This window comes from Sturnus vulgaris, chromosome 5 (genome assembly GCF_052056855.1).
Source record: "Sturnus vulgaris isolate bStuVul1 chromosome 5, bStuVul1.hap1, whole genome shotgun sequence".
Taxonomy (NCBI): Eukaryota; Metazoa; Chordata; class Aves; order Passeriformes; family Sturnidae; genus Sturnus; species Sturnus vulgaris.
In genome coordinates this window covers 35,016,444-35,034,415 of record NC_142247.1, presented here as the reverse complement: position 1 = coordinate 35,034,415, position 17,972 = coordinate 35,016,444, and the positions used below count along the sequence as shown (strand labels likewise).

At 38.2% G+C, this 17,972-nt stretch overlaps 1 protein-coding gene across 1 annotated transcript; it reads left to right on the top strand.

Annotated features, from left to right (window-relative positions):
• The first annotated feature begins 10,244 nt into the window (after positions 1-10,244).
• Positions 10,245-17,768, top strand: SPIC (Spi-C transcription factor). The gene is made up of 4 exons (XM_014877060.2): positions 10,245-10,350; positions 12,016-12,128; positions 13,061-13,169; positions 16,842-17,768. The coding sequence occupies exons 1-4, from the start codon at positions 10,245-10,247 to the stop codon at positions 17,267-17,269; spliced, it is 756 nt and encodes a 251-aa protein (XP_014732546.1). The 3' UTR covers positions 17,270-17,768.
• Positions 17,769-17,972: the final 204 nt, after the last annotated feature.

Sequence of the window (17,972 nt, the reverse complement as noted above, 5' to 3'; positions counted from 1 at the left end):
ACTAAGACATTTATAAGTGCATTATGATGTGAAGATAATTTTTATCCCTGCTTTACAGGGATGATGGCACAATGAGATTAAATTGCAAAATATCCACTAATTTTGTGTATTTGATCTGTGATACCCAAGAACTCCTGTTTTGGAGAGTTCAGCATTTGTGGGCAGTTTGTGGGGTCAGGCCAGCACTCTGTGACTACACATGCAGCTGGTCCTGCTCAGCATTTCTGCAAATCTGATGCTGGGGTCTCGAGTCAGAAGTCCCAAAAATGAGGAACATACAGTAAGTGACCACCTGTGAAAGTTTGCTCAAAGGGACTTGCCTCCCATCATTTGGGAACTCTGTGGTAGAGGCAGGCTCAGAACTCAAACCCACTTCTCCAGGGTAGCCTTCAGCTGCTTTGACTTTGAGAGCATCCTCTCCCTTCCTTCTTCACCAGACAGTTGATAACTTCTGCAGCAGATGCAGCAGGGTTTCTGCACGATAATCTCATTTACTGAGCAGCACCACTCACTATTAGAGCAAAATTTATTCCATGCACATTAAAAAATAGAGGCCTTCAAAGGAAAATATTAAAATACACACTCATGGAGGAGGAAAGAGAGATGATTATGTTTTGATTTGATATTTTCTGCCTTTGGAGTGCTCCCATATTCTCCTGGAAGAGGATCCCTCATGCCCCACTTTCAGATGCCTCAGTTAGCAAAAATAGCATTTGGGGAAAGCCTGGCATAAAAAAATTCAGTCTTCCACCTGCATCTCCACCATCTGAGTTAACTGCTCAGATGCTGGCAATGGCAGGTTGTTATCCTCTTACTTCACTGAGGAGTTTTACCAATATTTGCTACAGCATGGAAGCATTTCCCAATCCAGGTGAAATCTTGGTCTCTACTGTAGTCTTGGGAGATTGGGAGTGGGAAGAGGACACTGGTCCTTCCCTCTCCTTCCTGCCTCCTTCCCTTAGCTTTGAAAATTCACTCTTCCCTTTCCTCTGTTCTTCTTGTCCCCCTCAATCCAAGATATGTTGGTGCAATCCTACACTCTTCAACCAGGTCTCAAAAAATCGGTGCAGATTCTCATATGAATCTTAGCCTTCCTTTTATCAACACAAAGAGAAACGGAAAAGAGTGTGAAGCCATTGCTAAATGACAGTTTCATTTGAAATTAAAAACCACTCAGCTTTGGAAAACCCTCTTTCAAAAAAGGTTCCAGGCCAGGAAACTGTTTTACTGACATGCCTTCTACCTTACCATCAAGATGCAGGATTTCTTTAACATCAGTTTGTAAAAATCCCCAAATTCGAAGTACTTCTTCAGCCCTTTCCTGATAATATAGGAAGCATTTATTTGCTAGTCATAGCACTTTATGTCCACGTCACTGTTTGCCTTGTCAAAGCATAAAACCACATTATTTGGGACAGCTGTTTTTTAGTCACCTTCAGAGTTTAGTAGTGACAGGAATTCTATTTCTAAAGAATTTCCTTTACTGCTCTGCAGTTCCTTAAAAGCTACTTTAAAATCTAGAATTCTGGCAGAAATCTGACCTCATTCTACTCTTTCAAAGATAGAATATGCTAGATTTTTGTTTGGTTGGTTTTTTTTGTTATATGACAATTATAACACCTAGAATGACTGTAAATAGTTTTGTATTCTAACTACTTTTACTCAGGGGCATTTGACTATAAGGTCAGATATATTTTCACATTCCTAAGTGAACTTGGTCAGCTGGTTACCTATCACAACTGTTTATTACCAACTTCTTCACAATTTTACAGCTTCCTTCATTTCAGACGACCTGTTTTCAAGTCTTCACTTTTTTTCCATCTCAGTCCTGTGTGGAAAATATCTGCCCAACTCTCTGGTGGAACTAAATGTAGATGCCTGTCCTTGAAAATGGAGATTCTGTCAGAGGTTCAAACCACTCTGTTTTTGGTGGTTGCATGCTTGAATCTTTTCTTAACTTTGTAGTACCAATCATGTAGTATGGTAGTAACTTCAATGGAGATGATGTCAAAATGTGATTCCATATTTTCCTTTAGGAGAAAAAATAGAAGGGTATTTGCTTTGCAATGGATCTATCTGGGAAAGGGCATCTAACCTTCCTGTAGGATGTGATAGAATTTGGTCCAGCCTGCCAGGGTACCCTATTTATAATTATTTAAGACAAAAGTACTTGCAGCAGGAATAGCTGTAGAAAAAGTCCTATAGAATATTTCGTGTTTTGGTCAAAAGCCCCAAACATTTTCTCTTTTCAGTTTTGAGAAGCTTAAATGACAATATACAGTTGTTTTTTCTAAATCTTGGTCTTCTGATGAAATCTCATGTTTTCTGTGAAAGATGGTGCAGAAACCTTAACATTTCCCATTCTTTTTAAGTGGCAATTTATTTCTTTTATACTGTCTCATATAATTTCTGCCTATTTTTAAGTTATAAATGAAATAAATATACTTCATAGACCTGATGCTCTAATCCTATAGATTGTTGCATTTCATTTCAGGTGAAGGTCAGCTTGTATTCTTTTAGTGGAAACAATATGTTGTATTCTTTTAATGCATAATGTCAGTATTTTCATTAATAGTGACTTGTTATTTCTATCCTCAATGAACTTGGGGATCTCAAGCTGACCTGTTGATTTATGTCAACCACTTTTTCTTATGGGGGTATTCCTCCATTGCTGTAATTTCCAGAGGATTTAAAGATAATTTAGGGCCTGCTTAACGATGGAAGTTGATTTTTCTTCCTGTTCAACAACTATAGATACAGTGCTTCAGTAGATACTTATGTGGTTTGTCTGCCTGAATCTGCGGTGTACCTTGTCCTAAAAATGTTAGAACTCTATAGCCGTGGAATGGGGTTTTAACCCTTTAAGTGCAGCGGAAATAAGATGCACGGCTACATGGTCATCTTTCATGACAGGAAGAAAGAGACAAGTTTATTCAGAAACACACTTGGTTTTATAGCATGACTCGCAATTCCAAGAGTAGAGAAAAGGTGATTGGTTCAGAGAGAAGACACCCCTCCCAGGGCCTGGTCACACACCACAACAGGTGTTCCATCTTTGTTATTAATTCCTTTTTATTTTGACCAAATTATCACCCTGGGAGAAATTCTCCCTAGCTTTGAGCTGGGCCAGCTTATTGGCTGGGAACAGAGCTGAAAAGCTCCAGCCTGGAATATTTTTCAGGCTGTAATTTTCTTACTTTCTCAATATGTGTCTCACAGAACTCTGTTATATTTATTCTGTTTACTTCTATCTGTCTGCTACAGTCTTTAATTCTAAATGGTTGGAGATGCTGCAGCAGTTAATATATATTTCTCTTTCCAGCTTTTCCAGAAACAGACACAATTGCTTCCTTCCATTCTTTGTAGCTGAAAAGGCTCTGTCACCTAGACTTAACATTTTTCAACTCTCAGCTTTATGGTTTAGAGGGAATGGAATTGAAATGGAATGTTGAATTAATCCTGTGTGATCTAAGTGCCCCTCGAATCTGAAAGCATGTTTCTTCCACAAATAGCTCAGTTACTAGGAAAATTGTTAGTTTCTATTTGGCTTCCCCAGTTCCACCCTTAAGGGTTATTTAAATACTGTTCTTCTTTCTACCTGCTCTCTTTTTCAGGGAAAGACTTTCAGTTTTATCCTTTATCAGGGTCACCTCCTAATCATCAAGTCATTAAATGGTTTGAGTTGGAAAGATCTAGAGTAGAACTCTTCCCATTATTCATTGCTATTTTTATGAAATGCTGTCATATTATTCCCATCTTGCTCTGATAGTTTTCTGCTGAAGTATTACTGTGTTTTATTTATCCCAATATTTGACAGTACTCATTATACCTGTAAATTAACAAAAATTATTTGTTCATATTTCACTTCAGAGTCTTCTTTTAGTTAGGGCTGGTTCTTGTTTTTTTTCCCTATGCACTTTTTGTTATTAGTTCCTTGTGCTTCTGTTGTGGTTTCTGGTTTTCTATCTCAACGGGGTTTCCCATCAGAAATTCACTTCCTTTGGTTAGATGAAGTCAAAGAAGAAGCTCCCTGAGAAGCCTTGCTGACGTGAGCATTTGGACCAATATCAGGGTCTAGTTGCAAGATGGGGGCTTTAGATGTGGGTTTTCCATTGAAAAGATGAGCTGCCGACCCATGCAACTTCAGCTTCCATGCTGCTCTTCTCTTTTTAAGCCCCAGAAGAGGTAATTCCATGCTTAGACATAACCTCTGCAATAATTTATCTGAATATCTAATTTTATGACTGTAATTATTCAATGGTTCTTAGTGAAATCTCTTGCAGATCTGATGTCAGACAAATAAATAAATCTTAAGGTTGGATCATAACTTGCAATCCCCGCTGAGATGGACTTCAGTGGGATATGCAAATGTTTCATATTTAGTGGTCAGGAAATGAGTCTGATGGAGATAATCTCTCATTTCACACTTAAAATTTGATTTGTAAAACATTCTCATTATCTTTTACTTAAGGTAAAAAGCTTCACACATGAGATGTACTTGGAGATAATGGCTGGGCAAAAAAAAATGGGGCCCAGTAAACAGCTATAAAGAGCTCTTATGAGAATTAAAATGCCAAAATGACATTCTTTTGGTAACCAACTGCAATGCTTTATAAGGGAGACGAAGAAATTAAAACAAATCAGGAATTCAGGAGAGCACGTGCAACATTAAGTTTCCCCTTACTGTAGTGAAAATAATAGTGGTGTCAACCTCTGTTTGCAGGTATCATCTGGTCCTTTGGCTTTGGTGGCTCTATACCAATTTCCACCAGCTAAGGGAACAATACTATAACTCCACCAATTACAATAAAAGTTTATATTTTGCATTGCAGAGAGTTTGCCATTTTTAAAATTATTTGTAAGGCAAGTAAAGAATTTGAAATTATGATATATCCTCATATTTTGGTATTTGAAATAATAAAAAACTGTGTGTTTTAATGTATAGATTAAACTTTCCCAACACAATTTTAGAGTCAGTTTCATAATCTGATTTGCTAATATGATATGATGCCATAATTGGTTTTTTGTTTGCTTGTTTTTATGTTTCCCTTTCAGTTTGTTTGGGATATTTTTGTATATGTTCTATACTAAATTATCTGACTAAAATCATGGTAAATGACAGTACTGAGTCTAGTAATTAGCTGCATTTATTTCCTTTTTTTGTTTGTCTGGAGGTTTGATTTTGGTTGTTCTGTTGTTTTGGGTTTTTTTAAGGAGAGTTTTCTTCGTATTCCAGGGCAGAGAATGTGAATTCAGGGATTTTCTGAGCCCACTAATTTGAAGTTCAGACTGCAGATTCATTTGCTGTGAGATATTGATGACCAGATTATCATTGCACACTGCATGTGAAAGAAGCGGCCTCTCCATGTGTTGATTCCTGTTCTTCTGGCATAGAGCAAAGTCTTCATCCTTGCTGTAAAAAACTTTCCAGTTTCTTTTGAGCCTTGAATGGAGCATAAGGGCAGAGATTTTAAAGTTCTCTAGTCAGCATAGGTAGACTCAGGGGGTGATCACAGGCATGTGATCCCTCAACTTTTTTATTTTCAGGGAGACAATATCTGTGGTGGTGCAATTATTGTGAATCCACACCCCTGAGAATTCAAGGCAAAGGTTATTACAGAGCTGCTTGGCCAGAGGAGTAGTAGCAAAGGCATCTGACAGGGGCCAGAACAAGTATGGAAACAGAAAATCTCTGTGGCTGTCACGTTCAGGATATTTTTATCAAGTGCCCTCTATTTTGAGGGGTCTATTTCGGCAGTTACAAATGATGTTCAAAAAACTTCAAGAAATCTACAAATGCTGGGTGAGAAAACTTGCCATTTCAAGTTTTAAATTCCTTTAGGGAGGGCAAGACTGGTTTTTATTCTATATTTGAACAATGCCTCATGCAAGAGTCTTTATCCTTTTTCAAACTCTCTGACAAGTGCAGTAATACACTGGTTCTGGGTTTTATTCAAATGTGAAAATGCTTCTACTGTACCATCACTGTGAGGCATCTTTTATGCCAAGCAGAGATGGGAGAAAGTTCTGAAACTTAACCAATAATTCTGTTCTTTGAAGTTTATTTTTAAAACATGGAGGAAGGAGAAGAGCTTGATGTTGTGGTTTCTAACGGATACTCAAATTTTGTTATCAGACACATCAATTGTTTGAGACATTAAGACGTGAAGAATAAGTTCTCTTTCTCAGATTTTCATCTGGAATCCATCCTCCCATGCAAGGCAAAAATCAAAGGAGCCTTTCTTCTCTAATAGTACGTTGTAGTAGAGGTCATTCATTGTGCTGCCAGTCTTGGCTGCACTGTGATGTGTTAAGGAGTGAGCAGTGAACGTCAGCTGACATTCAGTCCTCAGCTGCACCTTCCTCTGCCTCTTCTGAACGCTTACAGGGGGGCAGGCTGGGCTCTTGCTCTAAGATTGTGTTGGGCCAAAGACTCAGTGCACAAATGGGCTGCAGAGTTTAAGACTCCCCTGCAAGAGAACATTTGCTCTTATTCTTATGCTGTGTATGGCACTCTCCCATTTCCTCCGAAAACAAACCTTTTGCTGACCTGCCTTCTGGTGTAGCCTCTCCTATGAAACAAGAACTTTCTGATAGAGCAGTTTGGTTTAGGAAGATGGATCATTTTAGTGGTGGTAAAACCATTAGCTTTCAACACTTGACCTTCACCCTCTTTTACTGTGCCCAGCCAGCAGCCATACACCCTCACCACTGCTTGTGCACTTTGGGAATTTAACTTAACTTATTGCTATAATATATTTAGTTGCTGATTTGGGTATTGGAAAGCAAAGAAGATAAACATTAAAACATTTTTCCTTCCCCTTTCCCAGGCTCAACTGCACTCCAGACACATCTCCTCCCCTCTTGTTATCTCCACAGGTTATACTCAGTTCCTTTGGTGAGGCAATGAGTGGTACAGGGGTTTAGGGTCAAGACATCGTGGTTTCTCTCTGCTGCTCCTTATTTCTCACCATTTTCTTCCACTGCTGCTTCCTTCTACTAATTTCCTCTACTCCACTATGGTCACTCTCTGGGCCACAATCTCTTTGCTATTGTGGCTGCTCAATTACACAGCACCTCCAAGTCCTCTGACCTTGCTGTTCCCTCATTCCCTTGTTTCTCTCCTTGTCACATTCCCTCCTTGTCCCCTCTGGTTGCCACTTTATTTTCTTTTATATGCCCAAGTCAGACCAGAGAAGTGGTGCTAAATAGACGCTGAAGTAAAAAAAAACAAACAAACAAAAAACCCCCATTCATATATTAATGTATTTCACTCAAAAGAAAAAATATCCTGAAACTTTTTGGTGCAAATTTTGAAAAGGCAGCTTGCATCTGAAACCAGCAGAAATGGCTGATGGCTTCAAATTGCCTTCATTGAGTTTTTGTAACCAGGTGAGTTCTTGACTAGGTTCTTGGTTGAGAGAATATACATAAATAATGTAAGAAGTAATTACTATTTTATAGCAGTTTTATGGCAAATGCTGAGGAAATTCTGCAAAATGTGCCTCTTAAAGACTTGGATGGAAAGAGCTGTGGCACAGAATTGATTTTGTAATCAATAAGAAGCTCTGATCTTAAAACCACAGAGTTCTGCTCCTGTAGGATGCAACATCATGTCTTGGAGCTGCTCAGAAAATGTTTGGCAAATCGTGAACTACAACTTGTCTGAAACTGTACTAAATGCTCTAGTCAATGCTTTTGTAGCTTGGGCTACAAACATGAGCTTTGAAGCAAAACTCTGAAATTCTTTCAAAACTCTTCTTTTGAGATCTGCTTTGGTCCACTTGTTACACTGAGCTAGGAGGATAAAAGCTCAGATTCCACAGCAGTTTATATGGGACGGATAAGGGATGTGGGATTTTGCCCTAGATTTACCCTACCATGATACCAGTAACAGATTTGTTAGAAGATGCCACAGGCAAAAGGAATATCTCCCAATGCTTAACATTCACATGTTTTGGACAACAGTTAATACATTTAGTTTTATTTATATCAGTATAAATCACTCCCTTTTGTGCAGAATGAAGGAACATGCTAGCAGTTTACTATACCTATACTCTCAAAAAAATCCCTAGGCAAAACACTTCCCTAAAATCAGCTATTTAATGCAGCCCCTTTGCCAGCCCTTTGCTGTGGGAACTCAGTCTTTCTTTCATTTCCGAAACCAGACAGATTCTTGTCTTGTGTGTGGGACTGAATTTCTAGGTAAGTGTCCAGGTTTTTTTTTTTTAAGCTTACTTAAGGTGTGCCTTTTTATGGTATGAATTCACTGGTGTAAGTGGCATGACAATTCAATAGTACCTTGCCTATACTTGTGCGTTTTAGACTTTGCAAAGCATTGAGGTGACTGTAGATGTTCTGTCAAGGTATCAGTTTGGTGTCTGAGTTAGGAAAAATCACTTTAAGGAAAGTGAATTACTTAAAATTATGGGGAAAATATGTCGGGGTCTTTACAAAGTAGATTCCTGTCTTTAATTTCTATATCCCTACGCCCTGGGAATCTGTAGCCACTATTGCAGATAAAGGATTGACATTGCCCATTCTGGTTTTAGAACAGATTTTGATCAGATCATTCAAACATTCATTGCACTGTACACAGAGAGAAATATCCCACTGATTTCAGAGGTCAGTTTAATGAGTCGCTAGGATTCCACCATATATGCCTGGTTGTCAAGATTTAAAAACAATTCTAAAAATTTTGACAATACTCTACGATATACTTATCTGAGGCAGAATTCCCAGCTTAGAACACTCTCAGTTAATGTTGGATAAAATTCTTCCTCAGTAATATTTATGTATCCTATCTCTCCTTTGTATTTTGAAACCACACACAATAATCAAGTATTTAATGAGTAAAATACTGATATATTGATTATTACATTTACAGTTTTGAAATATTAATGTAAATTACAATGGGCGAAAAAAATCTGCAAGGCAACAAAACCTGATTATGCTTTTCTTTAAGAAAGATGAATTAAAAAGGAGGTACTAAGTATATGTTTCTGAGTAATATTATTAATGTTAAACTGGCTAAAAATGTGTCTATTTCCACTGCTTATTAAACAATCAAATTTGCCTCTGGACCTCACAATTAGTCTGAGTGTTTATGTATGTTTGTATACAGTCATATGCCAATCTATATTAGAAAAAACTCTAAGTTTTTTCAACTGGCTGTGAACCAAAGGGACTTAAACACTTGCATTTAATGTTAGTCAGTATTTTCAGGGAAATTAGAAGTTATGTTGGCTAAGATTTGATGTCAACAATGGCACATTTTTATTCCATAATGTCTTTAAAAATGTATTTGCAATGGTGTGATAATAATCTAAAAATTGTAGTATTAATGACCCTGTAAACTTATTAATTAAAATAATTCGATTTTTAAAAAATGAAATGTCACAAATATTTAATTTAATTTAAATATCAGCTTCTAATAAGAAATCCCTTTTATCTGTGTTATTAAAAATATTTTACTTTGTAAGTGGAAACAATACGGAGTTGTTTAATTTAGTTATTTTAATTTATGCTCAGAGAAATAGTATTTATTTTGAAATATACAATTTAAAAAATATTGGTTCTTTTAAACAGGATTCAAGTCTTGATATCTAAATAATGGTAAGTCTACCACACAAATATTCTCTTTCATTATTGAGTGTTTCAAATATGCTGCAGAAGACTCATTCAAACTCAAATTTGAGGTATCTTTAGCTTTTTACAACAAGCTGTTTTAAAATTATAACAAGCAGTTTTCTGAAAGTACACATTTGGTTTCCTGTAGTGGATTAGTGTAATATTTTTTTCTCCATAACTGCTTCAGAGATTACGTGTAATTACTTTTGTCATGTCAACGTTATTGAATGATAATTCTGCCTTCATAAACAATGTTACACAAGTAATAAAAACATCTCTGTATTACAGACTATAAAACTCTCCACCAGCAGTAACACCCTGAACAGTAACATCATAAAAGAAGTTATATAAACTTCTTTTGCAAATTAAGGAAATGAACCTTGAAACATTTGGCAGAGTGAGTTGAGTAATGTTGCCCATGTGAATTGTCTCACTGACCTCAAAGGAGTGAGAACTTTCTCATAAAAATAAAAGATAATGGTGGTACCTCGGTGCCTGCCAAAAATCTATTCCAGGAAGATATGTATTCTATACCATCTCTGTATTCCTTTACTATGGGCTGATAGACAATATGGGAAGAACCAGCCTGCTCTTTTCTGGGTCCTGACAGCAAAATGTTCTCACAGAGCTTTCCTGACCACGATGTGCTGGGCCAGGCTTTTGAAGATGCTCTAGAAGTGCTGCAGCAGCACTCTGACAGAGAAATGCAGTGTCCACCAGGTAACAAACATCCTTATTCTACTTCATTTCCCAGCTCTATTTTTAGAGGAAAGCATCTCTTGAAACATACAGGTGGGAGAATAATTTCCCAGAAGTGGATTAGTGGGATGTTTTGGGAGGATGAAAAGCAGGAAAATAATTTCAAGGGTTTCCACCCCTTCATGAGTAGTGGCCAGTGTGGTGAGTATATTCCAGGTCACAGCACAGGGAAACTGTTGGACTGGGCCTATTTACCCTCTCCCCAGAACCAGCCCAGGCTCATTGAACTCGCTTTTCCTATAATCAGAGGATATATGACTGTTGTGAAACAGCCTTTTTCCAATTTTAATAGTTTAACTTCAAAATGCCCTTCTGCTATGCCATGAATCCCAATGCAAAAAACCAAACCAAACCAAACCAAAACAAGACAAAAAACAAACAAACAACAAAAAAAACCCCAGCAAGTGAAATTAATTTCTTCATTTAATTTTTTGTGCACTAACATATGAATCGTAAATATTTTTTATGGAGGATTGATCATTTGAGTCTGGATAATTAATAGAAACTTGTTTTTCTTGGCTTCAAGAGTTGTGTACCTTAAAAAAACTAAAATGCAAGAAAGCTGTAAATTTTTCCACTTCTGGCAAGGTTTTGGTAATTAAGTTACTATAAAATTTAAAATTTGTGTCTGGTGTTTTTACACTGTAAGCAGAAATGCAAGGGAAGGAAAATAGGAGGCTACATTACAAACCCTCTAAGCCCAGAACAAAATACCTGCTGTCTTTTGTGTGAACTGCCTTTCATATGAGGAAATTTACTTACATATTATCTATTATAAAAGGAAAAGTAAATCAGACCAGTAGGGCTCTATCTTCAGCTGCTGTTAACACATTTTTGGCTACACTGCACTGGTAATTTACACATGCTGGAGGATTCACTATATATAATTACTTGCAATCTTGTTCCTTACCTATGTTGTCAGGGCTCATGGAGTTATTAAACCCTTGCAATGCAGGGTTTAGTCTGTCCCCAGCTGCAGCCACATTTCCACTTGCAATAGATGTACCCATACACCCCAACATCTTCTTCTGATCACCTGCAGTGGGTAATTTTTTCAAATGTCTTTAGTCTGGTGTTCTCCTCTGCTTCTTTTAAGCATCACGAGTTCTTGGGTTCCTTCTGTGTCATTCTTTCAGGCACTGCAGATATTCTGATGCTCCTTTACTTCATTCACCATTGGAGACTCAGACTTGCATTGTACTGATGGCCTGCAGAACTGCCTGACAGTCCCTTTTTCTTTCTGGGTGTTTTATCAGAGTCTATATTTATCCAGTTCACTATGTCTGGTGGTCCATATGGCCCTCTGTTATCCAGTAACCAAACAATTTCATGATACTATGAAATATCTGACATTTTATCTTTTAAAAATTGTTTTTCCTTGTGAGGACTGACAAAAACATCCCAAGGGTGTAATCAGAAGCAGCAGTACAGATTTTGCTGGATAACCTGCTGATGTGGAACATCTTGGCTCTGGACACTTTATTATCTAGAAAGCAGCTGCAGGATAAGTCTTTTTGATAGACCCAGCACCATGTCAAATTATTTGCTCTTGTGGGGTTTTTTTTTTCCTTCTCCTCTCTTTTTTTACTCACTTGTTTTTTTTTTCTCCTTCCTCCTAATTGCCAGGTTATAAAAACTGCCTGTCTGTGATCAACCATCACCACCACCTCCGAGCAAGTCCCAGTTACTGTGCAGCACCATCTGTAGAGGAGCAAGGGTATAGCTGGAGAAACGTGATTGTAAGTGAACTAATTTCTAGTAATAGTCAGACATAACTGGAAAACTGACTGCTCATTTGGGATTCCTGATACAAATCATTATGCTCACAGTAACAGAAAGTTGGTCTGGCCATGCATGATTCAGATGAAACTGCCTTGGGAAATATTTGCAAAATGTGATTAATAATATCTTTTTAGGAGTCAGCATTTTGTTTCTGATGCTCTTTTGTGGTTCATCACATAGCATGACAACTAACAAGCAAACCTACTAGGGAACTGGTTATAGGAAAAAAAGCTTCTTTGTATTACCTGGGAACAAGCAGAGAACAGCTGCTTCCAACCCTGATGTAGCTTCTGCCACTGTGAAAAAGAACCATGACTGATTCCTCCAACAGGAGTTTATTCTAAAATTCTGGAAAGACCAGCATTATCTGAGCACAGCTTCTGCCATTAGAGTCCATATGCATTCTTTAAAGCACTATGAGTGTGGTCTCCAGGGGTGATGGAAAATGAATATTGCAGGGGAGATAATTTCAGGGAAACAGATTCCACGGAAGCCCATTTTCAACCAGCAGATTAACAACAGCACAGCATGGCAACTACAGAGTCCGTAGGGGCTAATGTCCAGGTGGCCCTTGCCTTTTCCTGACTCTGAAAGCTGCTCCTGCTCTGGTCCCAGCAGAAGGGCTGAAGGTCCAGAGTGAGGCAGTTACACCGTTTTGCCTCTCAGCATCTCCTCTGGTGGCAACTCTTGCCCCTGGACATGAATTAGTGCTGCTTGTTACTGGTACACCACACTGAGTGCCTTTGTGGTTGAGAAAAGTCTTGCAAGGGTGAGGTGATGAAAAGTTGCATTTTTAAGGCTTCAGGCAATTAATTACCACAACTTTCTTTTTTTTTTTATTCAGAGAATGTACTCTATTAGTAACCTTTTATTTTCTTAATTCTTGAAGAACAGTGCAGCAGATTTTTATGCAGATGAGACTGTCTACCATACCCTGCAGAATGCTCCAGAGAGTCAAGTGATGCACGCTGCTGCTGGCCAGCCAAAATCAGGGAAAGGTCTGTAAAAAGATCATATCTTAATGTGTAATTTATGTCACTTTAAAAAAATCTCTTGGCAAATCATTCTTTCTCCTTTTCCTAGTTTCTTTAAACTTTCAACAGGAAGAAAAAGTGAACATTTACTAGTGACTAGGATATTCTGCTAGTGTTCAATTTCCATCTGTTAGATCTTATAAGATGTGATAAATCTATTCTTAAATTATTCTATCCTTGTTTAGTACATGGAAAACCAAACCAGAGATACGTTTCACTTCAAATAATTTAGTGTGAAGTCTGATGCAGTGAAGTAACTTTAGCTATCAATAACATCTTTATCCACTTACACAACTTATTTTATTTCATGTGGCCCAAGAAGCAGTGATTTTCTTGAAGTTTTTTTACATACATGAATATTTTTGCACATCCGATTTTATGTCTTAGTTTAATTTTCAAGTCACCTTTCAGCTTTTGTCACTTCCAGTGTGCATTTTTATGGCTATTTTTCTGCTTCTTCTGGTTGGCTTTACTTGAGTTGGTATCTATTTTGCGAAGAATAGATTGTATGTCATTGCAGCACTTCATTTTTTTATTGCATTCATTATTTGGGTTTTTGGCAGCGAGGGAGTCAGCATCCTTTCTGTGAGTGCTGGATGAGATTTTCACAGCTTCAACTCTGAGCTGTTGTGCCTACTTTTGACCATGAGGCCTTTTTAAGTAGCTTCCTGATTTAGCTGCTTTTTTGAAATCCCCTTTTCTCAGCTCTCTGCCCATTGATGCTGAGCACTGTGGTTTCTGTTGCTTAGTAGCCGCTACTACTACTACTACTACTACTACTGCTACTGCTGCTGCTGCTGCTGCTGCTGCTGCTGCTATTATTACTACTACTACTGCTACTGCTGCTGCTGCTGCTGCTGCTGCTGCTGCTGCTGCTACTATTACTACTACTACTACTACTACTACTACTACTACTACTACTGCTACTACTACTATTGCTACCATAGACTCTTTGGGATGGTAGGAGGAGTAGTTTCTCAGTTTTCTACTTCAGATATCTGAAATTCACCATTGCAAATGAAAACTTTTCAAATCCAGACATGTTGCTTTTCCAGGTCTTATCCAGTGTTGCACTGGGGAATTTTACATGTCAGTATCTGATTTGACCTTCAGTTATTACTGCTCTGTTAAACTTAATTTCCTGTTTCCTATTTCTTTTACACTGCCACCAACCCTTTTGTTTCCAGAAGACAGCCTGCCCATATTTGCAGAATGACTGACTATTCTTATGGGATTATTTTGTGTCTTCTTACAGTTTTGTTTGTGTCCATGGTGATATTCCTGCCATAGACGATGATTTGGGGAACTATACTAAATGAATTTAGTCCTCCTAGTTTCTTGTTGAGACATAAGAGGTTTTCTTTACACTAGCAAGTAGTGTGGCTTTTTAGGAATAGATCTGTAGATGAAACCATCAGCACTGATGGCCTATATCCTGTGTTCAAAGTGTTTCACAAAATTTTATTTAGGACAATCTTTGGGCTGGTCACAAATTCTGAAGGGTACACTGACTTAGGTATGCATATTTTGAGACAAGTTTCCTCTGAAAAGAGTCCAATTCATTCATGACAAAACCATTCCATGATCTGAAGTGATGCTCAGTGGAGTGGAGGCAGTCAAGAGAGGTACTTCAGAATTGAATTAGATGCATTTTCCCTGAGACAATTAGGCAGTTTCAGGACAATTTAGCACTGAAATCTAATGCAGATGCTCTGAAACACCTTCTGGAGGGACCTGCTTGTCTCCAATCACCACACAAGAAACCTGCAGGCCCTCACCTGCTGGTTTAGACTGATATTTAGGGCCTGAAAATGAACATCACTGGCTTATGCAATGAGATCCAGTACAAAGATCTTTTAATTGACCCTATCTCAAACTAGTGTGTAGCACTTCGGGGATAACAGCTGGGCTCTGGAAACACAGCTGCACAAACACATAAGAGCAAATAAGCCCTCTCCAACAAAGACACCAGCTAAAGGTCATGTGTCTAGAAATAAAAAGTTGGGCAGAAATGATGGCTGAACTAAGACGCCAAATAGCACTAAATCAGGTGCTGCTGCAGACATGGCTACACTATCCATCTCCAGCAGAAATTTAGTCCACAGTAGTCCGTGGATTTTCCCCTGGTCTTATTTGTCCTACCATTGGTTCATAGGATAATTCAGGTCAGAGGGGAACCTAAGGAGGTCACCTACTAAGAAGTGTTCACTGTGACAAGGCAGTGTCCTTCATGGGTTTGCTTTCAAGCTTCTTAGTAATCTATATGTATTTCTACTAGAATGTGTACTTCCAGTCACAGGCCCATTTTTATTTAGATAATGAAACTTTATTAATTTTTTGGAAAGTACCTCAGATTTCAGGCTCTTCTTCTTCCTAGTCCGACTGTTACTTCTCTCCTCTTTCCTTATCACCAGATACAGAGTTACTGTCATCCCTGACAGATGTCTTGGCTTGACCTCAGTGTTCTTTAGCAACAGCCACTTTTCCCCCGTTCCTAGTTTAAAATAGCCACACGACACAAGACTTTATGAACTTTAGGTGCAGCTGCTTATTTCCACTTTGGTTAAAGTGGAAGATGTTCTTCTGCATAGATTCTCTCTTCTGCAAAATGTTCCCCTTTGTCTGATAATCTTAAATTCTTCCTCCTTACAGCAGCTTCTTGATCACCCTTGGCTTTGGGAAGGGAACTAGAAATACTTCATAGAGGAGAATCCACAAAATCTAAGTGAAACTTAGATTTTTAAGCCTCATTAGGAAACTGAAGTTTGAGAACTGAACCTGTGGAGAGAAGCACTTAGTTAACTGGCAAATATTTCAGTACCAAGCTTGCTTTATTCTGCATAGGAATGCAAACTAGCATTTCTGCAGATTTTTACAACATCACAGGGTACCAGAAGATCTAGCTCCTTCTTGACTATATGAGGTTTCTGGTTAAAACTAACCAGCTTTTCCTGCTCAGCCACTTACTCTTTCTTATAACAGAGACTACCTTGCATCCCCAAAACATTCCTGAAACAAACCCTAAAAAACTGAGCCATCTCAAAATCTCTGAGTTTTGAAAAAACTGGGAAAACATTTATTCAAAAACATTCAGATTGGCTCTCCAGAACCTCTTTCCCGCCCTGAGGATGTAATTTCCTTCTGTGAATTCTTTGAGTTTGTATCTGCATAGCACGTGTCTGAAGATAGATGCTTCTGAGATCTACCATACAGTGAAGTCACCACATATTTGCCATGATCCCCACATAACCTGCTCTTGCAAGTCTAATGACCAAATCCCCTTCTGTCACTGCAGATGTGTACACCCTTCAGAACTAGAGTGTGGTGCTGATAATGTCAAGGTTGTGGATTTAAACCCTGTATGATCCATTCACTTAAGAGTTGGACTGGATGATCCTTCTGGGTGCCTTCCCACTCAGACTATCCCACGATTCTGTGTTGCTCACATCTCTGGGATCCCATTTGCTATTGCTGGTCTTCCACTGAACACTTTATACTGATCTTTTAATTTGGGACAGTGTACTAGGTCTAGCTATGCTTTTGCCTATAAGACCCTTCCCAGGAAAAAGACAGCTCCTCATCTTTTAAAACAAGCATGAGTTCTGCTCTGACCTTTTGTGATCTATTTCTTTATAGGTAGAAAAAAGCTTCGGCTATTTGAATACCTCCATGAGTCTCTGTATGATCCAGCTATGGCAAACTGCATCCAATGGGTGGATAAACCAAATGGTGTCTTCCAGTTTGTCTCCAAAAACAAGGAGAAACTTGCAGAACTGTGGGGCGAAAGAAAGGGAAACCGCAAGATCATGACTTATCAGAAAATGGCCAGAGCACTGAGGAATTATGGAAGAACAGGTGAAATCATTAAAATCCGTAGGAAGCTCACATACCAGTTCAGTGCTGTTGTTTTAAAGAGACTTGCTCCATCTTATTTCTTGGGAAAAGAAACAATTTACCATCCCTACATTCAGTCTAATCAAGAATATCAGGGTGCAGATGACTGGACCAGTTACAATAATTACATGTACAACAATGGTTATGCATTACAGCATGCTAACAGCTAGGCTTACCTGTCACATGAACAGGCCTTTGTTATCCAGCAATACTTTCCAGCACAGAAACTTTTCTCTCTACATAGCTTTGCCTTTAAGATATCATGCAAACACATGAAGAGGAAGGTTTAAAAAATTATATTGGCCTAGTTTTATTCCTTTCAAAATTAGTGATAAATAGTCATTGCCTATTGAAGTAATTCAGCAGCTACAGAAGACATTCTATTCTCCATGATGCTAATCAAAGGAATTACTGTAGTTTCAAGCTGGTATATTCAAGAATAGGACTAAGGCTTTTTTGTCTGTTAGTGGACATCAAAGATCCCATTGTGACAACACTCACTGGAAGTTTTGTGCATATCTCTAATCAGAATTTAGGCGATGTTCTACCATGTTTGCTGCATCCCTAAATTAGAAAGGGAAGAGATTTGCCAATGGCATGAAGCTGCTTTCTGCTTTTTTTACCAATGTTCTTTATAAAAGGAATTTTCTGAGTGAATGCCTGGCTGAATGATAGAGTCCATATGAGGGTGCACCTGTTTACCAAGTTGTTAATCCTTAATCACTTAAATTAACAAATCTTAGCACAGATCCTGACATGTGGTATTGGGATTGCCAGGTGCTCATTTTGCTGTTGGCAGTGGATTCATTGGACCATGAGAGAGTTAGTAAAGGGTTGTGCTTTTGACTAATTTTTCATTGAGTTTTGTACAGT